The 27,451-nt window shown below is 30.7% G+C and overlaps 2 protein-coding genes and 1 long non-coding RNA gene across 9 annotated transcripts in view; 2 read left to right on the top strand and 1 right to left on the bottom strand.

Annotated features, from left to right (window-relative positions):
• Window positions 1-1,306: 1,306 nt before the first annotated feature.
• On the top strand, window positions 1,307-10,930 carry LOC143191843 (uncharacterized). 2 transcript variants are annotated; one of them, XM_076397278.1, is made up of 6 exons: window positions 1,307-1,615; window positions 8,058-8,136; window positions 8,484-8,558; window positions 8,636-8,750; window positions 10,474-10,636; window positions 10,753-10,930. In XM_076397278.1, exons 1-5 carry the CDS (start codon window positions 1,417-1,419, stop codon window positions 10,630-10,632), a joined length of 627 nt encoding a protein of 208 aa, XP_076253393.1. In that variant the 5' UTR covers window positions 1,307-1,416; the 3' UTR covers window positions 10,633-10,636; window positions 10,753-10,930. The 2 variants fall into 2 exon arrangements, with proteins under 2 accessions (XP_076253393.1, XP_076253394.1); XM_076397279.1 differs by lacking the exon at window positions 1,307-1,615 and adding an exon at window positions 7,600-7,859.
• Window positions 1,381-3,583, bottom strand: LOC143191846 (uncharacterized). Its single transcript, XR_013004642.1, has 2 exons — window positions 2,428-3,583; window positions 1,381-2,367 (listed from the first exon to the last, which is right to left on the bottom strand). It is a non-coding gene; the product is annotated as an uncharacterized LOC143191846 (long non-coding RNA).
• Window positions 10,931-11,705: 775 nt separating the features above from the next.
• The window catches only part of LOC143191835 (uncharacterized), a 20,639-nt gene continuing 4,893 nt past the window's right edge, over window positions 11,706-27,451 (top strand). Inside the window, exons 1-8 of one of the 6 annotated variants that reach the window (XM_076397260.1) lie at window positions 11,706-12,015; window positions 24,742-24,912; window positions 24,972-25,143; window positions 25,199-25,333; window positions 25,390-25,545; window positions 26,175-26,356; window positions 26,414-26,558; window positions 26,613-26,767. In XM_076397260.1, the coding sequence (XP_076253375.1) occupies window positions 24,754-24,912; window positions 24,972-25,143; window positions 25,199-25,333; window positions 25,390-25,545; window positions 26,175-26,356; window positions 26,414-26,558; window positions 26,613-26,767 (1,104 nt within the window). In that variant the 5' untranslated portion in view covers window positions 11,706-12,015; window positions 24,742-24,753. Of the gene's footprint in view, window positions 12,016-13,140; window positions 13,283-20,140; window positions 20,262-24,741; window positions 24,913-24,971; window positions 25,144-25,198; window positions 25,334-25,389; window positions 25,546-26,174; window positions 26,357-26,413; window positions 26,559-26,612; window positions 26,768-27,451 lie in introns of those variants that run through there. The other 5 variants (XM_076397263.1, XM_076397259.1, XM_076397261.1 and 2 more) reach the window with 5 other exon arrangements.

Here is a 27,451-nt window from a genome sequence, read left to right as displayed (position 1 = left end):
ATCAAGAATGGTGTACACAGTAGTAGCGGAAGAAGTAAAAAGAACAGTGACAGATTAAATACACCTTAACTTAGAATTTTGGTTTGTAACCTCTTTTTTTTTTACTACAATTTGATGAAAAAGGCAGTTGAATGTGATCGAAATCTGCGTGAAACTTATAGGAATCATGCTCCATCGATTTCAACCTGTGAATACTGGTTTCGACGTTTTAAACGTAATAATTTTGAAAGTTTTGATAAATTAAAATAAAGATAAAAAGCGTTCTTGGCAGTCAAAAAAGATTTAAAACGGGGATTCAACGACATTACTGATAAAACTGTCAATGGAGACCGCTATCGACAATATTTAAAGCATTTGAGACAGGAACTGCGCGAAAAACCGCCGGAATACGAGCAAAGACACAACAATGTTATTCTCTAGCATGACACCGTTCAACCACATGTTGCAAAACTGGTGAAAACATACTCGGAAACAACAATTCCTTTTAAAATACAATAAATCTCCTTTTGAGCACTATTTGTTCGATCATAGACTCGTAACCTGTCTAAGCAGCGCTTCACCTATATGATGATACCAAAAAATGGATCGATTTGTTAATAGAATAAAAAATACACTATTCTTTCGGGGCGGAATCAGAAAATTGTCTGCAAGATGAGAAAAATAGCAGCTATCGATAGATAGTACTTTCAATAACATATATTGTACCTATTTTTCACAATGAAGCTTCAAATTTAACAAAAAATCCTTTAACACTAATTTATAGAGCTACTACATACCAATTTTTACACATGTATGTTGCGATTTGGGTATTATGGTAGTTTTTAATTGTGAACTTTTGTGTTTGTATTTTTATTTTACCTTAGATAATATTATTTTTGTCTTAATTATACTACTTTCTCTCATTTATGATGTTCCTATGTATTATTAATATTTGTAATATTTAAAACATATTGTTATCAGCCACTATATAACACAACAGTTAAAATAACTGGTAATGAATAGTAATAGAATTTATAAAAAAAAAACTAAAACAAATATTTAAAACTTAAACCTCTTTCTTCAAGCCTGACAAATTAGTAAATATATAAAACGACAATAAAATATGTGAAATTACTTTTTACACAACCAAAATTTTACCATCTATGTCACAGAACATCATAACCTAAAAAGTTAAATCGTAATAAAAGAAATTGAAATGCAAGAAAACTTCAACCGATGGCGCTCGCCGACAACGCCTCATTATCGTTTTATGACAAAGCAAAACAAATGACGTAACACATCCTAGATTCCGCCGACTAGACCGTTGTCGGTGGTTTTCGACTCTGATCGCATTGAAGAGGAATCCCGCCGCAGTCGATTTAAAATTTTTGACTCTACCGGTCCATCGACAACGGTTGACGACGGTTGGGAGGCAGCATGGGGCCCAATCACGGAATTCCGAGCAAATTCGATTACATGAAGGCGTACAGTTTCAATCTGATCCAGTCGGAACGTACCAACACCGAATTGGAGCACGAAGCTAATGTGGGAAAGATCGATGCCGCTTTCTATCGGATATTCGCCTGGCAAATTATGGGAAAACAAAAGGAACGTCAGCTGAGTCAAGAAGAACCAAGTGAGTACACGACCACATAACTCATTGTCATTGAATACGGACTATTTTCCTCTAAATTGTTTAGAACTCGTTATTTATATTCCTTACAATAATCGAAATTTTAATTCTTGTTAGAAAATATCATTAATTCAACTAAATAGGTTTATAATATTTATTTTAATATATTATTTCACAAACTTGTTGATCATATCTAAAACTATTGTATTAAAAGTTTCTAAATGTTTGGTTATGACTCATTTAAAATGCCAGTACAAGGTAATACCAATATTTTTAATTATGTACGTTTTTTGTTGATTTTTTTAGTGTCAATTTAGGAAATATTTATTTGAAGAAAAGCGCTACCTGTTGCCGTTTATATAATCTAATTTTTTTTTTTTCTAGAAAATAACATTAATTCAACTAAATAAGTTTATAAGTACAAAGAAATTTTTATTTTAATATATCATTTCACAAACTTGTTAATCACATCCAAAACTATTGTATTAAGAGTTTCTAAATGTTTGGTTATGACTCATTTAAAAAGTTGGTACATGGTAATATCAATATTTTTAATTAACGATGTACGTTTCTTTATTGATTTTTTAGTATCAGTTTAAGAAATATTTTTTTGGCGATATGCGCCACCTGTAGCACTTTAAGTAATCGATATTTAAAGTTTCTTAATCGAAAATATTAATTCAACTAAATAATTTATAAGTATAAAGACATTTTGATTTTAGTATGTCATTTCACAAACTTGTTGATATATATATCTACTGTATTAAAAGTTTCTAAATGTTTAGTTATGACTCATTTAAAATGTCATTCAGTACAACATCTTTGATTAATTATGTACATTTTTTGTTGATTTTTATAGTGTCAATTCAGGAAATATTTATTTGGTGATAAGTGCCACCTGTTGCCGTTTAATTCGGTTATTTATTTTACAGTTTTTCATTTTCCCGGAAATTTTATATTAATTTATAATTCTCACACAGTGTCGGTTGGAATTCTAGCATCAAGAATTTCAATAAGGTGACGATACTGCAGTCCGTTATCTCGTCTGTGCATTTTTATATATTTATCTTTCTTGATAACACCGAGCATTGGCAACAATGTTAAAGGCTTATTTATGTTTCAATTAAAGCCAATACCAAATCGCTTAAAACAATTTGTTTATGCTGTTTTTTAATATGACGAAGTCTAAATATAGTTCACGCCAAAAATGTATTTACCCCTGGAGTTTTCTCACTCTTGACAATCCTCTAAAGTTCTTAACCATACCCACACAAAATTTAACAATAATCTTAAGTGGACTAAAAATAGCCGTGTAAATACCAGCCGAAGTTATTTTATCTTACATATATATTGACGATAAGTAATAATTTTAAACAAACTGTTCGCAATTCGAAATATGCTATCAGTATTCCGCTTTAAAATGAGAGCTTATATTAAGATAGTGATGTCATTTATTTAAGAATACTTCCCTCTCGACAAGGTATGAGTAAGTCGTGACAATTCGCAAGAAGGTAGGTAATTCTTGTTATTTTTTGTTATTTTTCAAGTTTACGGCGTGTAATGTTAAGTTTACAAAGAATGTATTAGTGTGGGGGTATAATCGACGTATTTCAATAAACCAATAATTGAACGAGTTCATTCGAACGAAAATTGGCATATTGTCAAGTAACACCTGTTAGTCTAATAATATTTTTTGGGCTGTAATTTTAATTTGTGTAGAAATTATTAACTATTTTCTCTTAAAAATATATATTTTCAATATGATAGCATTATCATATACATTAATGGATTGTTCAATAAGTTTTGTCGTCTGATAAAAATACTATTTTATTTATTTAGAATACTCTATTATTCAGTATAATTTCTCGGAATTCCAATACGTATGTCCCAATAATCTTATAATGTAGGGATGTGGATGTTCGCTACGGAGAAAAATTTTAAAAAACTATCGATATATCGAAGAATAAAAAATATTGATATTTAAAAAAATATCGGAAAATAAAAATATTTTTATATTATATATATATATATATATATATATATATATATATATATATATATATATATATATATATATATATATATATATATATATATATATATATATATATGGGTTTATCTGGACTGGGCCTAGTTTAACGTGGGCTCCGAACCACGGTCTTCAGCATTAAGCCTACTGACTGGCGAGTGACCAACTTTAGAAATCATCCCAGAAGACATCCGGTCTTACCCAGCCTGGTTACTGGCGTGACTAGGATCATTTTCCTTGCCGGAGTTTACACTCTTGCCTAGAACATTCACAAATTTCAAATAATAACAAACATAAATTTTGCGACCATTGCCCCAGCAGGCTTCGAACCCGCGGCTAACGCAACAGTAGGAGGACCGTCCCATCGCCTTTACCACTGCGCCACCAAGCCGGCTTCACAAAAATATTAATACCATATCACCTAAGGATGCCAAAAAATATGGATATATATCTATTATTAATTATTACATATCAATATTTTTTGTTTCAAGTATCGATAGCTGTAGATGTCGAAATTTTATTATACACATCATGAATTTTACGTGAAAATGTAGGGTTGGAGTCAAGAAATATCGTATTACATTATATTCAAAAATATATCAATAATTAAATATAATTATTATTTATAATTATAAATTATTATATATAATTAGTAAAATTACTAATCGACTTTTTTTGTTCGCTGATATATCGATTTTTTTCTCCGCGTCGATCGCCAATACTGGTCCAAAAACATATCGATATTTTTAAAACATTTTAAAAAGTAGTGGTATTATTAATAAGGCTTAAAATAAATTACCAAAACCGCAATATACCTTCAAAATGTTTACTTAATTTTCAAAAAAGTTCATAAACATCTAAAACTTAATAAAAAAACTCTTCATTAATAAGTTAGTTAAGGCCCGTACATTTTTGGATCTAGCGAATAGATACTTCAATATTGCTGAAACTAAAAGTATTATACAAAATGCCTAATAAGATGTCTAAGACTGGAAATATCTCTCAGTCAAAAAATAAAGCGCGGTCTGTTATCGAACTCAAAACTTGTTGAACGGCCCATTATTGATCACTCAGAATGAAGCAATTGAAATTAAAATTAATATTACTTTAGGAGTCCTAAATTAAACTAAACATAAACTTAATCACTTCCATCATCAGGCTTAATCAACAAATTTAATGAAATAGATCTAGTTGGTTGATTAACAAAGAATCGCCACACATTTTGAATTACCTGAATTAACTGCTATATTAAAATGATATTAAATGTACATTAGTGTCAGCTAGCTTTCACTTCATGGGAATTCTAAGCATCGAACTTCTTAATAACTCCAAGACCTTTTTGAAGTAATGGTCAGCCACTATATACTTTTTAACGTTCATTTTCTGAACCATTTATGTTAATTAAATTATTTTTGTAATATATCAATTTGTTTTTTCCTAATAACAGATTCTTTTAGTCAAATAAAAATGTAAACGATACGACTGAAATGATATTAAATACAAACTTCAATTTATAACTTAACCTAAAAGCAGTTGACAGCAAACATCAGAAAAGCCAATTTTGTAAAATTTCTCCTTTATTTTCTAAATTATTTACAAAAGCTGAACTGTTTCTTGTGAGCATGCATATATTTTCATGTATTTTTAATTAATATTATTATAAAACATAGCTTTCTTATAATTTTAAACAAAATAAAATAATCAATTATGTTTGAAAAACGTAAAACGGTCTAAACAGTAATATTGATCATATTGCCCTGGAGATGATGTCACTGTTATAACCAGTTTTTAACAATTTTGCCGTATAATTCTTAATTTCTCGATTGTTTGTTTGGTCTGCGAATTACCACAAACATTTAAACAGGGAACGAGTCTTAATTTGTCTCTCAGACGACCCCAAAACGAATTTTTTTTGCGTTTATGAATCGTTATTTCTTATCACGTAATACACGTCCAAGATAAACGGAATAAATAAGCGTTTTGTGTATATTGTGGATACGGTGATAAGGCGACAACTAATATTATTCATTGTTATTTTTAGAGTACGTATCTCGGAATACATTTACACAATATTGTATGTACCCACTTGGTTTCTTTTATATGACAAAGGCATTTTAATTGGTAATAAAACCTACTATTTTCGTAAGTAATATACGTGTGGATTTATTGTTTTTAATTAATGTAAATATTAGGAGTATATAGCTTAATTAAACATTATTTATATCTGACATTACTTTTTCAAAGTGACATTTAGTTCTTGTAATCAACTAATAATAAAGCTTTGGAAACAAAAGACTAAGGAGATTCAGCTTAGGGCATAAGCAAAAATCCCATGAAGTTGAACCAGGCAAATAGGGCGGGTTCGGAATTATATTTGATTTTGAATTTGGTAATTTTTTTAAAATAAAATTTCATTACTTACGTTAATATTCACTTGAAAGAAGGGAAATAAAATTACCTTAAATTGTTCTTCAGTTTTGTGTCCAACATAACTTTCTTTAAAATTTATATATCTGAAAAAAAACATTATAAATCTTATAACAGATCAATTGAAATGAAAAGTCCCCGGCCTACCATAGTATAACACATTTTTTTTGGCAAAATTAGTTTTTTTTATTTGACGTAATTCCCTTCAAGGATGATACACTGATTTTAACGACCCTCTAACTTTTCGATACCATTTTTATAGTACGATTTGTCCTTTTCTTCAAAATAGGCTTCAGTTTCGTCGATCACCTCTTCATTCTATGAAATTTTCTTCCCAGTGAGAATACTTTTGACACCTGAGAACAGGAAATAGTCGCTAGGGGCCTGATACGGAGGATACGGTGGATAAGGAAGCAATTCGAAGCTCAATTCATGGGTTTTTGACACAGTGCATTGTCTTGATGAAGCTGCACTTTCTTTTTCTTCAAATACGGCCGTTTTTCGGCGATTTCTTCCTTCAGGCGCTCCAATTACGCTAGGTAATAGTCGCTGTTGATGATCCTTTCTTTTTCAAGATAGCGAATGAAAACTATTGGGAATACTATGTATTCCATGCGCATCCTAAAATACAGCCGCCATAACCTTGCCAGCCGACTTGCGTTTTCCCACGCTTTGGAGCGGGTTCATCATGTGCAGTCCACTCGGATGACTGTCGATTGGACTTCGGAGTGAAATGACGGAGCCATCATCATCCATTGTCTCATATCGACGCAAAAACTCGGGTTTATTACGCTTTATCATCTTCAAACACAGTTCCGAATCTCGTTGTTGGTTTTGGTCAAAAATGGGCTCGCACAGCATCCACTTCGCACATATCCAAATATTCGTGAATGATATGATGCACACGTTCAGTTGATATCTTTAGAGTGTCTGCTATTTCATTCGGTTTCAATTTACGGTAATTCAAAATCATTTTGTGGATTTTTAAAATATTTTCGTCGGTAACAACCTCTTTTGGGTGTCCACTGCGTTCACCGTCTTCGGTGCTCATTTCACCACGTCTGAACTTAGCATACCAATCCTTGATATTTGATTTTCCTGAGGCTGTGTCCGAAAACTCGGCATCAAGCCAAGTTTTTACTTCAACTGTATTTTTTCCCTTCAAAATGCAATATTTTATCAACACCCGAAATTCTTTTTATCCATTTTTTTCACAATATCAAAAGTTGCTTCACTCAAAATGCTATAATTCACAGACGAATGATCCGACAGCTGTCAAATTTATACACGCATCTTTTGAGGATTAGGGCTAACTAAAAAACATGTGGATTTAATTCTAGTTGCGCCATCTATATGCCGAGCCGGGGACTTTTCAATTGACCTGTTAATCTTGTTATTGATGTAATATTCTAATTCATTGTAATTTTTGTCTCTTATATTTTAGAGTCTCCTTTTTACCAACTAGGCTTTATCTGGACTGAACCTACTGTTTAACGTGGGCTCCGAACCACAAACCTCGACATAAAGCGTACCGACTGACGAGTGACCAACTTGGAGATCATCCCAAAAGACATTCGGTCTTACCCAGCCTGGTTACTGGCGTGACTGGGATCAGTTTCCTTGTTGGATTTTGCACTCTTGCCTAATGACAAACACAAATGTTAAACAATCACAAACATACATTTACGACCATGCCCCAGCAGGAGAACCGTCCTGTCGCCTTTACCACTGCGCCAACCAAGCCGGCACGTTGTAAATTGATTCTTACAAAATTTGAGATAAAACCATCCGGTATAATTGTTGTTGTTCAATGTATTCTCATTAATTATCTAGTTAACATTTTCTGAGTTATTTAAACATTGATTTTTGCATTTTTAACTTGATCATTGAAAACATTTCCTGTGCACATCCAATGTTATATTCAAATGAGCTCAATAAAACTTAAAAGGAATTGTCTATAATGATTACTTAAACGTTTAATGTTTTCAGGGGACACGATTAAAACGAAGAAACAGGAAATATACCACGAAAGCAGCGTGTATCCAAATGAGAGACTGCAGGAAGCTAGGTGAGAACCATTTTTAGACAAATATAGAAGGCAAATCGTATGAACCTGCGCATTCGCCAAAAATTCAGTAATGTCATGTTTTTTACTTAAATATTTGTATAAAAATTTTATTTGAAACTCAGTAAACATTTTAACATTCGACTATTAAATGTATAAAATGAATTCGCTCCCTTATGAGGTGGAAAAACGTGAGAAATTCGTGCCGGCAAAAATAAAAAAAAGTTTTGAAACAGGCAATTTTTTTGTAAAGACAATTGATAGGCGTGTTCGAGTGTAAGTATCGCAGAATTATTTATTTCACGGCTATTGAAATGGTGTAAATCATGAATCTCCTTTTTTAATTTTAGAGACGTAAAGAAGAGTAATTCTAGTCAAGTGATTGTAAATTCAAGAACTGATCTCAATGGAGTTTATCCAAAAAGGTAAGATATATTTTAAATATTTGTGATTTTCTTTAATATTTATAGGTACAAATATTTATAACAATTCCATTTCTCAGATATGTTACAACCTGCTATATCAAACCAAAAGTATTACCGATATGGTACACTGAGTCAGTCCTCATATTCATAGGTTCAACCAAAAGGAAATATGACGAAAAGGTTTATTTTAAAGTAAGTATTAGTAAAGTTTATTTTCAAAAACATTTCATATGTGTACTATACAATGGATTTGTTCACTATTATATAGATTCTAGTAACAGTATTTTTTAAGTTGTAAATTGAGTTAAAAATATTGAATCGGTAACATATACATTCTATATAAAAATTTAAAAGTATTTTATCAACAAAACGATTCAATATGTACCTGCATGTTGTAAAGAAATTTCATTTTCGTTATTGTATTGAAAATGTTATCTATAAAAAACTTACATATTAAATTCAATAGTTTTAATATTTATTTGTTACAGATGGTATCTGGCTCTTCAGGTTTTGTTTATTGTGGAAATATTCTAATCAATATTAAAACATTGTGGAACTTGATGTACTTACATAACTTGTATGATCCTGTTTCTTCTTAAAATGTTTAATATTAATATCATGATGCCAAAAAAACACGTAGAAAAAATTTTATGTCCGAGACAGTGAAAAAAAAATCAAATTTCAAATCTTTTGGACATAAACCCAAATCATACACATAAAAAAAAACTTGCAGATCAACTATTTCTTGATGTGTCAATAAATACATAATTGCAATAAATACAGCCAATAATCAATATCTACAGCCACAGGTTCAAAATCTGCATTGATGCTGCCGTCTCATTTCTAAGATCTACAAGTTGAACATTACAAGAAATAGAGCCAAAATACTTGCCAGATATGACATCTTCTGATCATAACTGATTCATACATAACATAGTCTCTTTTCTTGATTCTATTTTGAACTATTTTCATATAGTATAATGTTTCTATTTGAATGCAACACAAAGTATTTTGTTACTAAAGTTGTGTTTGAGGAATAAATTTGAACTCATTTAGTTTTGTTCGTCATTATTTGGTTCAGTTTTTATTATATCACTATCTCTCTCATGCTTTTTTATTTTTATCTAGAAAATTCAAGATTGTGTGTTATTCTATGCACCTATAGGTCAAATATATAGTATTTTGTTTGAATTCAAACTCGTAGTCTTTGGTTTAGATTATTAAGTTTTATTATTCACCTTAATCTCGTAAGTAATATTTGCTCAAAAGCTTTCTAGGCAATTGTTTGTAGAGACACCTGTCTGGTAAGATTTAACATAATTAAATAGTGTGCTATTACACACTATTTGCATTGCATTTCTCCAGCAGTTTAATCTGTTTCTGGTGCTTTTTTTTGGATTCAAAATAAGCATTTTGTGTAAATAATTAATTAAAAAGTACTTATACAAATTGCTAAATCCAAATAAAGCCATCATTGCCGAAGTTCATAGGATGAGGCGTATAATTTAGCAAAGAGATATCCTGAAAAATAACAATAACAAATACAAAATCAATTTATTGCATCTCGTAGCTTTGGAATACATTTGATATAGTAGTTCTCTAAAGTATAAGATATGCTAGTGCAATTCGAATGGAAAGTTCTCATGCACCCCTTACCAGAATTAACATCTCTTCTCTAACATTAACATTAACATTCTCATTAACATTATAATTGGTACATCCTGAAAAACTGTGATTATACAAATGTTAAGAGTATCCAAAAAAATTCACTTGTTCTAGAAACACGGTTGTTTGAAAAAAGTAGCAAATAATTAAAACATGTTTAGTTTAAATCCAGAAAAAAAAATATCCTTCATAAACATGTAACATAATAAACTCATAACTCATCTATTAATCTATTATTGTTTGCTTTCAGAATAAAACACTGCCATATTACTGGTCAGAGAACATGACAACGGAAGTCAACTTCCCCCCGACAAAAACTCACATATCAGAAATAACCATACCCACAGAACAAACCAAAACCCACTATATGTCGCTTGAACCGCAACAATTAGTGGCAGCATTTAGTTAAAGTGGTAAGATTATTTTATCAGATAATATTTACATGCATATTGGTTGGCTTCCTTTATTGGCTTTTTGGCGAATGCGTTACAGCATTAAACTAATTTTTAATTAAATTTTCACTTTCTAGTCTTGCCGTTGGCGTTGCCTGATGTACGTCTGAGCTACGAATACATTCCTATACACAAGGACCAAGTCAGTTTTATCTTTTTTAGTTTTAAGTTAGAGTGATAAGTGAATTTAGTCCCAAAATTGTAACGGTTTTAAAATAACATATTTTCAGATAATATAATAATTTTTTAATTGAATATTTTTATTGAGTTTTATTTTATATTTTTTGTTGATAAAGTTAACATTAATTAATTTCAACCCATTTAATTTATTGCTTTTTCTTAGAGTTGATGAGGGTTTTTATCAATAGCTGTTATAGTCATGTTTCTATTGTTCTGTTAGATACCTTCATGACATTTTTTCGTTTTCGTGCAAACAATCGCAAATCTTGCAATATTTACATCTGTCATGCGCCTGTCTGATTATAACATATAACCATATATAATATGTTTTAATTTGCTAAAATAAGGATATACATAAATTAAAACTGATAAGATTAATTATGTGCGTGAAAATATTTTGAAAATAAAATCAGTAAATGAATTGAACATATATATAAACGATTACCTACTAAAGTTAGTCTTAATGATGATCAGTAATTAAATAAAAACTCAAAATGACTATAAAATGAGCCAACAATTGATACGCTGGAGTAATATTAAAAGGAAATAACATATTTTTCAATCCAATTATTTTACGTTGTGTTATAAAAACAATATTTAATATCGCCATAGTAACCATAATTTATTATGCAATAGATTTATAATGGGTGTTTTGTATGTTTATAAAATGCACGATTCAACGTTAGTTTATCTATCTATTATATCTAATATAAAAAACAATTTGCATAAATAGTACATGTGTTTATTGTGGAACTAACTATAGCTTTTAATCAAAACGCATCCTTCTTGTTTTTTTAGTCCTTTTAAAACCATGAAAGATTTATATTTGAACAATTTTTTTTTCTTCCAGAATTGTCTTCCATGTTCGTCTATGTTTTTGCAGTTAGACAATAGGTCGCGTTATGACAGTAACACCCGCGATTTTTGCTAGATTAGGCTCGTGATTTTAATACTGTTGTTTTCTGGCATATTTTTGACAAATGTTAGATTCTATGTCGTTAAATTGAACGTATTTTGAAACAATGCAATTTTCAGGTGGCTTTTGTTGTTTTTCGTGATAGTGAAGTGGTGTACGTTTAAAAAGTTACGGGCTATTAAAGGAAATAACTGGCAGACCGAACAGTGTGTAGCGAATACCGCTACACACATAATACCTTCAGGTAGGACATTTTAATGAAGTTTTCTTATCTTTAAATTCATAAATGTTTTAAAGCACTCGTTGATGCAATATTGTACAAGTTAGTTTTTCCAGATCAGGTGTTATCAGTTTTTTTTCTAAATATCAAACCTTTTAAATGATATTTTCTATAACTCATGTTTTTATATATTTTTAACTTGACAGTTTATTACGTACTAGTTTCAATAATTGATGATTTTAGCTCCATTTTTTTTGAAAATTATAATATGAACGAAAATCTTACCAAGAATGTTACTTTCTTCAAATGCAATTTATACCATATTAAAAGAGATAATTAAAGATGTATACCATATTAAAATACTGATTTGATTTTGCTTTTATTCAAAATTACTATCCAGAATTGATTGTTTATAATATTAACTACTCTAGCATTAGTAAAATCGTTTATTAGAAGTTATTTACGATTAAATACTGTATGCCATACTCAATATGTATGTTTTCTGTGATTCTAAAATAAAACTGGTATAAATTAAGTATCAATCAATTTTTTTATTTGAAAGTTAATAGTTAAGTTATTTGATTTTTAATGAAATAATGTGCATATAGCGCATAATAATTACTTGAGTGCTATTTTCAAAACTTCAAATTTAAAATTATCAAATTCTATTTAAATTATATTTATTTAGATGACTAATCAAAAATATAAAAACATCATCACCTAAATGTTCTTATCATTCAGAAGTAAATATCCTGTATATATTTTAATTAAGCCTTAAAGTAACTTTAAGCTTTTTCAGGGAATACATAGTTTTAGAAAAGATTTAGTATTTTAGTTAATAATCCTGTGGTTGCTAATAATATGAATAATATGGAGTGCAACTAATACCTCATAAAAATAATGTAAGAAGTATCGAACATAATGTCCGATATATAAGACATTCTTGATTTTTAACGTGGCCACAATTACCAAAAATGCAAACTATGTATTCAAATTATTAAGTTCCATTAAAACCCTGACCCAAATCAAACAGGTACTGACCAACGTCTTTCCCGTAATCTTTACACAATGTCTGTCTTATTTACGAATCATTTTATACCGGTACCTTTGGAGTACCGTTACGACTGCCTCAGTTTGCGTCTAGGTAGGTATCACGATACACGTCACTCAGAGACGGGACAGAGCATTTGGTGTGGAAATTCAACGAAGATATGTTGAAAAACTAGAGAAAAGCGGTTTGGTGTTTGTTAATTTTCGGGGATATTTGAAAATTGTCATTCAGGATTTTAAGGTAAGATATTATTAATGGATTTTTTTGAAGTTTGATGTTCGTTATGTTATATGATTTACTTTAATAATAAAAAACATTAACTTGTAATCTTAGATGTAACTTTTGTTAGATGTTTTTTCAATATAATTGGGATTTTGTATAGAATACAACATATAAGGATCTTTGAAGCGTAATAATGTATTCGCTTGTTTGTTAATTGCTATTACTGAGGTTTTACTTAACTATTCATCATTCAAAGCACTTAGTAGATGATGATTTCCTTTGGTTTTAACCAGTGCTGGCTTACCCCACCATGTGCTAACCGGCGAATTTATCGTTATAATATATTTTGCCACACTAAATCTAGTTTCCATCGCCAGTTGTAATACACGAGATTTTCTCGCACTTCTTCCTCTCTTCTTCCCTTTTTATATAGCAGACTATATAAACGTTATCTAATTTGTATACCTTTAAGTTGGATTTATACTCACTTCTGTTTATTATACTTCACCTTCGAAATTTTTATCCATATTAGAGGGTAGTATTTCATACCAAAATCAATATCTATCAAGGGCACTGACATTCATTGTTTTCAATTCAAATAGAAACAACGAATGTCAAAGACACAAAAAAAATAAATGCATTATCAATGACGGATAAAACGTCACTTGTGTGAGAGAAAAATCAGAAATGAAATGTCGTATGCAATAAAAATTACAGCAACTATATGGCAGTGATTCTGCATAACAATATTCTTTAGGCTAATCATATTTATATTTAATTTTTTTAACCTTTAAGTATAAAAGCAAAATGACGATGAATACACATTTTGACAACTGCACTAAACAAATGAGTACTGGACTAATAGATACGCACATTGCCAAAAAACAGTATTGATATTCATGTGATGATATGTCTAACGGTACTTAACCACCGCTATGAAACATTTTGGTTTTTATTCAGCTGAAATAACTTATGTTTGTTTGTAACAATTATTATTTATATCACGTGCAATTTAATATAATAAAGTTCAATTAATAGTAATGTACGACTTTCGTTACTAAATAAATATAAAAACAACTGAGTGATAATAGATCACTACTAATAACAAGCAACGCAATTAGTGACTGTTTTGTAACGGTGCCGTGCAATTTTATATTATTTTATGGACTTTGTTTTTATGCTATTTGGCCTACGGCTTGTTTTAACTGTAATTATCAGGCGGTACAATTATTTTACCGACTTAAGTTAACTTAGTACTATTATATTTATACTAAATAACGATATCTGTTAGCTATACAAGGAGGTAATTGTTTTTGTTAAATGGGGAAAGGATAAAGTAATTTTTTATCACTTTAGAATTGACCATTTGTTGATTAATTTGTATGTGCGTTTTATTTTGACATTATATTAGTTACACGAAAATGTGCGTCAAATTTGCGTTGAATGAAACAAACTGATTCATATTTGAACAATATTAAGGCCTATTGAAAAGTGATCACAGGTTATAAAATAGCCTTCCGTTAGGCTATTTTAAAAATAGTCAACCAAGCGTCATTTTTTGGTTATTTCGATTTTCGAACTTAAGTAAATCAAAATATTTAACCGTTTTTGATGTTAGGAAAACCTGCACGTGAGTGATCAGTGCCCTAAGCCAGGGCTGGCCAACTTTTCTGTATATTAGATCTCCTTTTTATATTAATAGTGTATAGCGAGGCATAGTCTAAGGGGTAGAAGGAATGTGAAATGCATACTATATTTATACACTGTGTTTCAATATAGGGTACCAGGTAGATAAATAAAATATATATTAAAAACTATTTTTTATTTTTTAAATTACTTATTAAGTTTTCGAGATATATATATTCATGAAATATAGTCCATCCAATAAAACAGACAATGCACGTTATCAAAATGTATGATATTAGCACTTCCAATGTTGCCGTATCAAATTAGAGCTTTGGTTTACAACGTTTGCCTGTTTATAAACTCTAATTATTATTACAAAGATTTTAAACAATTTTGTAGGTACTTGATAGAGTAGGAAGAATGAAATCTGAACATGTAACCAAGTCGATCTATAAAATTCGTTTTGTGTTGGTAATGGTCGACACCGGTATCATATTACATTATATTTTGACTTTGACAACATAGTAACGTAAATAACAGAATGAAACATAAATAATGTCATAAAATATAATTTATTTTAATATTAATGTATATCTAAAGCATATTTATTGAAGAACTTAAACGTTAATTAAACAGCCACAATAGTTTGTAGGTTAGGTTGTTTTATTATATTTACATTGATTGAATTTGGTGCGGCAACGTTGCATTCTAAATTTTGATGTCTAATCGACGTTTTTTTAGTAATGCGTCATGCATATTTGTGACGTCGAAACATTGCAAAGTTGCGACATCAATTCTGAGTTTTTTGTTCAGTTTGGCTTTGACATGCAAGAAAATTCTAATCTAAATAAAATAATTGAACAAAAATGTAATCAAATATAAATTATTTTAACATTATAGTACATCTAATACATATATTATCGAAGGACTTAAAATTACAATTAAGAATACAGGTATAATAGTTTTTAGGTTAGATTTCTTTTTTTTTACATTGAGCTATTTTCCACACCATCCATGATGTAGAGATTTCAGTCGTGTTTTTTTATGCAGCGGTATCCCCCTAGAGGCCTAATCCACCTAATTAACAATTGCATATCTAAGAAACATATTTTACTTTCATTTGAGAGCATATTTACCTTTTTACGTTTAGTTTTTTCCTTCGATTGTGTGTTTATTTATCAAGTCATCTTAGTATCACTGTATTTTCACTTCTGCTTCTTTCTGCTACGACCTGTGTACACCATAAAATTAATCACTGAATTCTGTCTAAGGCATTTACCATATCTACAAAACAATTAGTATTCATTCTCTCCTTATATGGTAGAACATAATGCTTATGTTTAATTTTGAACAATTACAATCATATCTGGGTACACAAATCTTTCACGCCTTACAATACTATTTCATGATAAAACCTCTTAATTTTTACCTATATATTATTGTGGCTGTTAATTAACTGTAGTTTTTAGATATACTATGATTTTTGTTAAATTATTTTATATAGATTAGAATTTTTTGTATGTCAAAGCGAAATTGAACTAAAACTCAGAGTTGATGAGGCAACATTGCAATATTTCGACGCCACAAATATCCATGACGCATTCCTAAAAAAACTTTGAATATACTATACATTGGTTGTTTTATTGGAAGGACTATATATTTCCAGACCCAAATTTTGATAGCAGCTCTACAGGTGGTACCTGTACAAGGCGGATTTTTACTAAGTTAAAATATAATTAATTTTTTTATTTACTGCAACGTATAAGTTGGACTTTGTTTTCAAATATGACGTTGTTATAAAAATGCACAGTATGGCTTATAATTTGATTTCAAACAATATATATTAATTCAAAATAGTTACAATTAAAGACTGATTTAGAATTTACTTTATTGCCATTGGAACCAAAGGATCATAATTAGGTATATATCCTGACAAAGATAAGAATAATGAACTATAAGTATGAAAAGTGGATTGGTCAGAAATACATTGTCTACTCTACTTTAGCTTCATGTATCAAAATTCTGATTCACATAGGTTTCTACATCCGAAACAAGAATAGATATATTCACTACATTTGGTGATAGTGTGATATTTTCCTCAGTTGGCATATTTTCCAAAAATCTTACAATTTCATTTTCTAATACCTTTTCATACATATGAACTTCACGCTTAAATTTTTATTTTAATTTTTAAAGGAAAATATGCCACAATTTCTTTCATTTTTTGAAAATCCTGTAATCTCACCTCATAATCTTTAATAACCTTTTGGATTTCCAAATATATTTATCGATCTATCAATTTTATCCGCCATATTTAATGACTTAGTCTTGAAATAATATCGATAATAAATGCTAAGTATAGCTTAGTAAGTTTTATTATTTAAATTTTGAGGTTCCATCATCATATCGCAGCAGAAACTTACCTCTGCTTAGCCATTTGTTACCGTAAATCCTGAATGCATCAGTTTTCATAATGAATAGTATAAAAAGTGGTTAAAAATTAATAATTTGTATCCTTTAATTAGATTAATCACCTAGAATTTATTGGTTTTTCACATCCGTTTATATACTGTAAGGTACGAAAAGAGAATATTTGCGAAATTTGTCACAAATAGGATGTCCGGTTCACGGTGAGTTTTTATATTCCTCATCGACTTCGTCATTTTGATACAGATAAGTACAATATTATGACTTACACCCCGCAAAAAAACTTTAGCACACATTTTTCACTACAAATCTCAAAGTTATAAAAAGAAATATTTCGTTTCTACTTTTACAGGCGGCTAGCCTTAGTATCCATCTAAAAATTACAAAGAGAAATCTATTGTTTCCGTTTATAGGTTCCCTTATTTTCACAACTTAAAATTCAAATTGTTCACCATTTGAGTAGAGAGCACATGCTAGCTTACTCCATCAACTTTCAATGATATTCAAACCAGAGGAAGCGTTATACAGAATTAAGATATGAATATTCTTCTGATAAATAGTCTTTGAGTTTGGCAACATTGTCTTCGTGAAAAATATAATACTGACTCGGGCAATTTGTGTTCCATAATTATATAAACGTTCGTTGATAAATTTAATATGATTTATACTGTGATCTTTACTTGTATGTATTAAATCTTACAAAAACAATCTCAAAATGTTTTGGTCGTTTTATCTGTCTTTATGAGGACCATTTACCATAAATCTATTTTAATACTTTTATGCCCAACCTTTGTTATTTACTAAATATATATTGAGATATGATGTCGCCGCCATATATAAACTTTTTTTTCCTAAAAATCTTTATTCTTTACAGAAATAATGTTTCTAAGGAATAGTAAATACATTACAATAATTACCTCATAGGTAGTGTGGAAAAAAAGTTCAATGCAAATATAATAAAATAGTTCTAACCTGCAAACTATTGTCACTGTAATTGTTAACGATTTAATTATACTTTCGTTTCATTGTTTTATTTACATTAATTTTTTATTTTGTCAGAGTTAAAATAAACGAAAATTTAATTTTATTGGAAGCTAACTCAAATGGTATTCCAGTCTAGAAATTAAAAAAAAGATTTTTCACATGTTTTCAAGAATAAGAGATGGGATGAGTAAAATTTTGTTATTTGATAGAAAATTATATAAAGAAAACCCACACCAAATTTGAACTAAATCGAAAAGCCATTGCCGGTTTCTTTTTCGGAAAAATCTACATGATAATTTAAAATGTTATTTATTCAAAATGTTTGCAATTTGATTCTATTGGCCTTGCCCGTGTTTCAGTCAATTTATGGATGACATTAAAAAAATTGTCCTTTGAGCAAAACTATTCATTGAATCATATTTTAACTTAAGCAACAGAAGCAAAGTCTGGAGACTACGACGGATGCGGTAATCTGTCCTATCCGAATGCTTTGAAAGCTTCCATGGCCGGTTTTGGTTTATGAGACGACGCGTTATTGTGCTGTAAAATCACTTTACCATGCCTTCTTGATCATTTGTTGTGAAATAGTGATTACTATTAATTGTTTCAACAGTTCGTAATACAGCACGCCACTCTGGTCCTATCAAACACAGATCATTATCTTGCAACTAAAACGATTTGGCCTTGGAGTCGATCGACCGGCTTCACCAGGTGAAAACCATAATTTTTTGCACTTAGGATTTTCAAAATCGTTCCACTTTTCATCATCCGTCACTATTGGATGCAGAAATGGCTTCCGATCATACCTTTGAAGCAGTATTTTTATTCATTTATCCGCAATTCATTTCTATCTATTGGATTTTCCCTATTGCTCGTAACCGTTTCTAATCATTTCTTGGGCAATATTTAAAGCGCAAATGCACTTTTTCAGGTACGATAGTTGACATTTTCAAAGAGGTATAAATATAATGAGGTGTTACTTTTGCAATAATAATAACATATACAGCTTTGAAGATTGATGTCAGTAGAATAAAATGTCATAAGTGCCAAATCATAACATTAAATACTTAAGTCTAGCGACATCTGTTGGAAAAACCGGTAATTACTTTCCGTTACACCTGGCAGTTTAGTATAAAAACGCTTTTAAAATTTCGTTTTTAGATGCCCTTTTATTAAAACAATTACATCTCCGAAAAATCATCATAAGGACATATTCTTAAGGGTTAAGCTTTAAAAATATGAATAAATCGATTTCTAAACTATAATATGAACTTACTTTTTTACAGCATTCCCATTCTCCTAATTTTTTTACATATTTTAAAGTCTCCTTTTACCAACTATGGGTTTATCTGGACTGGAGGTAATATTTAACGTGGATTTCGAACGACAGACCTCGGCATTAAGCCTGCTGACTGACGAGTGAGCAACTTTAGAAATCATCCCAGAAGACATCCGGTCTTACCCAGTCTGGTTACTGGCGTGACTGAGATGATTTTCCTTCTCGGATTTTATACTCCTACCTAGGACAACCACAAATATTAAACAATCACAAACATAAATTTACGACCATGCCCCAGCAGGATTCGAACCCGCGGCAGTAGGAAGACCGTCCTGTTTTTTTTGTTTGTTTATGAGCAAACAATACAAGTTATATTTATCAAGATAATGTTATCAGTATTGATAGGAACAAAGGTAATTTTTCTAATACCATACCGGAAAAAGGTATTAATGAAGATGAACAGTAGGAAATGTCCTTTTTAGGTTTTTTTTTAAACGATACTAAAACTAAATCTGTTATCTTATCAATGATTTTGAAAATTAATCACAAGTAGTATATATGTTTTAGAGAGCGTGCAGTCGTTTGTTTTGTGGTTGAACGTTTCGTTTTAAGGTTTTAAGAAATATCGTGCCTGTGTATAGTGAAACAAAACTTAACAAAAGCTGGTAAAGTAATGAAATGGTATATTTTATCGTCAATAATTGTTTAAATTTAAATTATACAGCTCACGGTGCAATAAAATATACAAAAGCGAAGTTCCTATATGTATTTTTTCGTATATATTCGATAAATATTATCACACTCCATGAATTTTAAAGTAAAATGAACATGAAACATATTACGTTGAAAAATATTAATAAATTAAATATAAAAAATATTGAATTAACATTTTTTAAAGCTTTTTAATGTTAATAAGAAGTTTTTTTAAGTGTATTACGCGAATAGACCTATTTTTATTTTAACTGTTCTTTTTACTTATGGGTTTCCTATGGAAAGTAGTAATTCTGCACATGCGTTGAATAAACCTTATATATGACTATATATTACTATTATTATTCATTATCATACACGTAACGAAATGTGTCGGAATGTTTGCCTTTTTCCGTTTCACACTGTATTTGTTTAAAATGGTTCATCTATTAGTTTACTTACACTTTGAAGTTATTTCGCCATTAACTACCACACGTAACAATGACAGATAATTTTGACATATTCTTAGCGATAGTTAAAAAGGAGCAATAATTGACAATAGATGCATGGCATGCACACTAAAATATGATTTTGCAGTGTTGCCGCTTCTTGTAAATTATATGTATATTTAAAGAAATACATAAAAGAGAGAGAGAGAGAGAGAGAGACAGAGAGAGAGAGAGAGAGAGAGAGACAGAGAGAGAGACAGAGAGAGAGAGAGAGAGACAGAGAGAGAGAGAGAGAGTAAAAATAGAGATTGTACTATGTCATTTTCTAATCATATATTACAAGTAACACTAACAACTATTTAATTTTAAAATAATTTTTGTTATAGTAAATTTAATTAATTTAACAAGTATAATTTATTTATAAATTTATTGTAAAAATATTTTTTAAAAATTTCATTATAAGAGATACACTCACTATAAGTATATAGTCTATTCAAAATAACAGTGAACTCCCAATCCCAATTTCTATCAGTTTTGAAATCACACAATAGTTTCCTTTTCATTTTATTCTAGTTAAAATGAAATACAATGCTGTCTCATATTTTCGAACATATAACCGGATCAGCCTACAAAAGTTGTCCGGCTGTCAAGCGTCTTCAAAATACTTCAAAATATCTTTATAATAATTACAGATTATAAACCGGCAAACGCTATTTCGACTGATAGAAAATGCTTAAGCATTAGACAGTCGAAGTCAGAAACACATTACGTCTGTAATTAGTAATTTACTAACAAGAACGAGATAATATTTACATTTCATGTGCTATAATGTTAATATAAATTATATTTGATTGTTTTTGTTTCATTATTTCAATTATATTAGAATTCTAAGTGTCAAATACAAACTGAACTAAAATTTAAAGTTGATGCGGCAACATTGCGACGTTTTGACGTCATAAATTTAGATGACGTGAATTTACTGTTTTATTGAACAGCCTATATATATGTATTTAGTAGTATTTTAAATTAGTTTTAAAGGTTTTCTTTTAATTTGAAGCTTTACTGTGTAAAACCGGTACAATATATTTTATTTAAAGTGTTGTCCATCGATAGCCTCTACCTTTTCCTACCTTTTAGGCAGTTTACGGATTCCATATCAAGAGAATGATGTAAGCTTTAAGGCTATCCACGAATAGACGTATTTTTTGATATCTTTCTAAGGAATGAAACGTTGTTCAAAAAGGTCATGATTTGTATGTCGCAACAAGCAGTAATCAGAAGTAGCAAGGTCTGGATAATACGGCGGATGGGGTAGCACTTTCCATTTTAATGTGCCCCAGTATGGTTTTTCAACATGTAGTCGAGTGTTGTCCTGCTGAAGAGTAACATTATTGTGTCTTTGCTCATATTTCGCCCGTTTTTCGAGAAGTACATAGCTCAAACGCATCAATTTTAGTCGATTGCGATCTCAATTGATGGTTTCATTAGGTTTTAGCAGAGAGTACCACATCGGGCTGATGCTACGAAATACAGAACATTATTAGCTTCTAGCCATGAATATTCGGCTTTATAGTTGATATTGATACATAACCAGGTGGTTTCCATAATTTTTTTCACCTTGGATCATCGTACTGAGTCCAGTTTTCTTCGCCGATAATAATACAATCTTTCCAATCTTGCCGTTGAAGTAGCAATTCCCACCTGACCAAAGCCCATAGTCGTCAAGCGATTGGAAATGGCTTTTTGTGTTACTCCAAATAATTCTACATATTCTTTTTGAATTTTAGACGGATCATCATCGAGTTACGCATTTGGGTGTCCAAAACGTTCTTTGTCTTAGGCATTAAAATCACCAATTTTAAAAAGTCGAAACCAATAATTACAAGATGAAATCGATGAAGCGTTTTTGCCATAAGCGTCGTACAACATTCTATGATCTTCAGGCACCATTTTCATTAAATGGAACTAAACAAGTAAAACATTCCGAAAATGTTTTTACTCAGTACAAATGCAGATATTTTCAATGCACTAAAATTTTCTTTGTTCATATCTCGACCGAATGGCATATACTAAAATTTAAAGCTTGTCGGTGAGGTTTCAACATAAAGTTGTTTACAAATGTATCCAATGCGATTTAATACACGGCAACACTTGTCTGTTGTATATTAAAATATAACATTAAAAATGTATACACATGATAATGGTATATCTTAATAATAAGTTTTAAAAGTCTATTATCCTTTAATAAAATCTCATATGACCTGATGGAACAGTTTAGCAGAGTACGAGCGAGTCTGGATGTTCAATTTTCTTCGATATTATATCCGATAATATATGTATCTCCAAACTTTTATTTTCACTCCATTTTATCTAAATTATAATGAATTAACTATAAAATAGAATCCAATTTGCAATATTAAAATAAAAGTTTCTCGATAAAAGTCATCTTAAAGTAAAACATTATCAGAATTCATGCAAGCATCTAATATATTATTCGTGGTATGAATCAAACAATTGTTAATTGTAATAAAAGATTAGCTTCAGAGAATAAGCTACTGTCAAACCTTATTTTCCTTAAGCAAACATAATTTGTGCTTTGCAGAAAATATCCGACCCTATAGTTTTATGATATAAGAAAACAAAAAAGTAATAAGTCATACATTACACTTAATAATAGTAGTCCCTTATTAGGAACCGTTATTTTTATATTATATATTAAATAACAGGTCAATTGAAAAGTCCCCAGCTTGACACATAGATGAAGCTACTAGAATTAAATCCCTATGTTTTTTAGTTAGCCCTTACTCTCAAAAGATGCATGTATAAATTTGATAGCTGTTGGATCACTAGTTTGTCAATTATAGCCTTTTGAGTGAAGCAACTGTTGTTATTGTGAAAAAAAATGGATAAAAAGAAATTTCGCGTGTTGATGAAATATTGCTTTTTGAAGGGAAAATATACAGTTGAAGCAAAAACTTGGCTTGATGCCGAGTGTCCGGAAACTGCCCCATGACAATCAACTATCAAGGATTGATATGCTAAGTTTAGACGTGGTGAAATGAGCACCGAAGACGGTGAACGTCCAAAAGAGATTGTTATTGACGAAAACATTTAAAAAATCTACAAAATGATTTTGAATGACCGTAAATTGAAGTTGAATGAAACAGCAGACGCTCTAAAGATATCAACTGAACGTCTACATCATATTATTCACGAATATAGGTATGAGAAAGCTCTATGCAAAGTGGGTGCCGCACGAGATCACTTTTGACCAAATACAACGACGAGTTGATGATTCGAAGCAGTGTTTGAAGATGATCAACCATATTAAGCCCGAGTTTTTGCATCGATATGTGACGATGGGTGAGACATGGCCCCATCATTTCACTCCGAAGTCCAATCGATAGTCATTCAAGTGGACTGCACACGATGAATCCGCTCCAAAGCGTGGGAAAACGCCACAGTCGGCTGCCGTGGTTATGGTGTCTGTATTTTGGGATGCGCATGGAATAATTTCCATTGACTACCTTGAAAAAGGAAGGACAATTTCGTATTGGACGAAATCGCCGAAAAACACCCGCATTTGAAGAAAAAAATAGTGTTGCTTTACCAAGACAATGCACCTTGTTAAAAATCCATGAATTGGGCTTCGAGTTGCTTCCTCATCCACTGTATTCTCCAGATCTGCCCCCCGAGACTATTTCATGTTCTCTGATCTCAAGAGAATGCTCGCTGGAAAGAAATTTTCGTCGAATGAAGAGGTGATCGCCGAAACTGAGGCCTTTTTTGAAGCAAAGGACAAATCATACTATAAAAATTGTATCGAAAAGTTGAAGGGTCGCTATAATCAGTGTCCATCACCCTTGAAGGGAATTATGTTGAATAAAAAAAAATAACTTTTCCAAAAAACTGTGTTTTACTATGGTAAGCCGGGGACTTTTCAATTAACCTGTTATATTAAAACATTTTATATATATGACTTAAATTCAGTATAGTAACAGAGCACTTTATTTTATTTTCAGATTTAGATCATCATGAAACATTACTTAAGGTTTCTAGTCATCGTAGGCATAATAACATTATCACTTCAAGATTCTACAAATAATGAGGTCGATTCTCAAGAAGAAAGCCCTTTGGCAGATATTGCAAACGAAATATTAAAGGAAAAAAATATTGAAAACATTGGCGGTATGGTAGGTCACCAAACTCATCAACAGCTGGAAGATTTATATTAACACATATTATTTTGCAGCTGGGCAGTTTTCTACAGTCTGAGGGCGGTAAAATGATACTTGACAGTATAATGGAAAAGGTGACGGACCCTCAAAACATAGGACAGGTTACTCAAATCCTTGGTAGTCTGTCGAATACTGAGTCTACTGCACAAAAAGAAAACCCGGTTCAAAAACCAAAGAGTAACAACGGTATGTTTTTAAGGTGCTCAAAAACCAAATAAATTAAAAACTAACTATATTTCAGATGAGGTTAATCCTATGGAATTGTTGTCGGGATTGGGCTCCATAGTAGGAGCATTACAGGGAGGAAATGGTGAAGGTGGTGCGGGAACAGCAGCTTTACTTCAAGGACTTGGCTCGTTGTTTGCCGCTGGTCAAGGTCTGAAGGCAACTGTGTAGTGTATTTTGAGTTTTTTACCAGTCGTAACATTTTAGGTGGAAATAATGCTGCAGGTTTGCTTCAGGGCCTAGGCTCATTGCTTGCATCTACTAACCAGAATAATCAAAAAGAAAATGATAGCGGAGGTGCGGCGATCCTTCAAGGTTTAGGTTCTCTAGTCGCAGCTGCAGCTGCTAATAATCAAGGTGGAGGTAAACAATGATTTAATTTTGTTTTGGATTAAATTGTACACTTTCCATAATCTTATTTATAAAAATGTCAAACAAAAATATTTATCAAAAGTAATAAGTGATTCACTTGTTTAAGTCTCTTAAAAATAATGGAAATAACATCAACATTATCATGTAAATTTTATAATGACTGTCGGGGATTAGTAGAGAAAGAATAAATTTCAGTTTTTAATGTCTCTTGATAACCACAATCAGGCTCTAAATAAATATGTTCATAAAGAAACAAAACTAACTTTTCCAGTTACCAAAGAAAAAGAGTTAAATTAATAATCTGGGACTTTGTTATTTTTTTAAAAAATTATATAGTGCAGGTTTATTTTATCCATTTTTAAACAAAATTATAATATTACCATTATAAATCAATATCCAACATGAAAAAATATTAATTTTTAAACAAAATTAATCTAAAATTAGTACTTTTGTTAATGAAATTAAGAATATAATTATTGTAATAAACATCATTATCTCTAGAAATAGATTTATTACAGAAATATACTTTACAAATATTTAAACTTTCTAATAATTTAACTTTTTAATTTAACTTCCTATATTTTAAATTTATATAATTATTACATATTCCATTTTTTTAGAAGGAAATAACCTGGGAATCTTAGAAGGACTGGGCTCATTATTGGGAGACCAGAATGGTCAAGGTGGAATTAACCCAGAACTCATTGGAAATGTGATAAATATGTTTGCTCAGAACGCACCACAACCATCCAAGTCCACAAGCTCTAAATCAGTTAAATCTAAGCCAAAGAAAACCAAAAGGGTATAATATAAAAAGACTTAATAGAGACTCAAAATTATATTTTATATTTTAATGTAGGAATCGAAGAAGAATGATAATGAATTTGATTTAAGTGACGCTATAAACTTAGCAAGTTCCTTCCTAAACCCAGGCAAAGGTAAAAGTGGTTCTTCTTTCATGGACTATTTACCAATGATCATGAATACAATAAACGCTTTCACAGGTATGTTGTTTATAATAATTAAAATATTAGTATGTATTTATTTTGATTTATTAGGACCTGAAGCAAAAGAAAGAGCTGATAGTCATACAGAACATAAAGGTACAATCCCAGCAATATTGGAAAAAATTCACGTATTTTTCGATAACTTCCTTCATTCTGATATGGCCAAGAATGTCCTAAATTACATTGGAACAGAGAAAGCTTTCAAGGTATGTTAAACCTTATTAAACCAGCACAGTCAGTAGAGCATGGGGAGTTTTACAATTATTGTTACGAAAAACAATACAATAGTAATTGTTTAGGAGGCATTAATGTTAAAGAGTTTTAACAGTACACTCACCAATTATTTCACGTTATATTAACTGTACATAATTTCCATTGAAAACAGAAAACTGGTTAGTTTATGTCTGAATAATAGATTGTTCAATAAGTCTATAGTATCCTTTTGTTTCGGTACATTTCACATGAATCTTTTGGGATGTGAAAACTACTAGAAGTCAAGGAAAGTAAATCTGGCAAATTGGGTGGATGTTGCAACAATTCATATTCATCCGTCACGCTCTAACCAAAGCTTTCGATAAGGTCTGGCAGGACGGTTTGATCCCAAATGCGTACGGTTTGGCTTCCCAGAACCGCTCTTTTCAAGTCCTATATGTCGGACAGATTTTTCCAGGTCAAGATCAGGAAAACGTTTTCCAGTGGAAAACAAATTGACGCTGGCGTACCTTAAGGTTCCCCGCTGGCCCCAGAGTTATTTAATCTCTTTAATTCAGATCTGCCAGAAAAGCCCACATTGACGTTGCGTTTTATGCTGACGACACTAGCTTCTTCACGGCCTCCAGGCTCGAGAATATTATTCAAGGATGTTTACAGAAATAGCTGGATCATGCGGT

This window comes from Rhynchophorus ferrugineus, unplaced genomic scaffold, assembly GCF_030347505.1.
Source record: "Rhynchophorus ferrugineus isolate W39M unplaced genomic scaffold, kcgeb_rfMv2 rfM2, whole genome shotgun sequence".
Taxonomy (NCBI): domain Eukaryota; kingdom Metazoa; phylum Arthropoda; class Insecta; order Coleoptera; family Curculionidae; genus Rhynchophorus; species Rhynchophorus ferrugineus.
The sequence above is the reverse complement of the archived record's forward strand: the minus strand, read 5'-3'. Positions and strand labels throughout refer to the sequence as shown.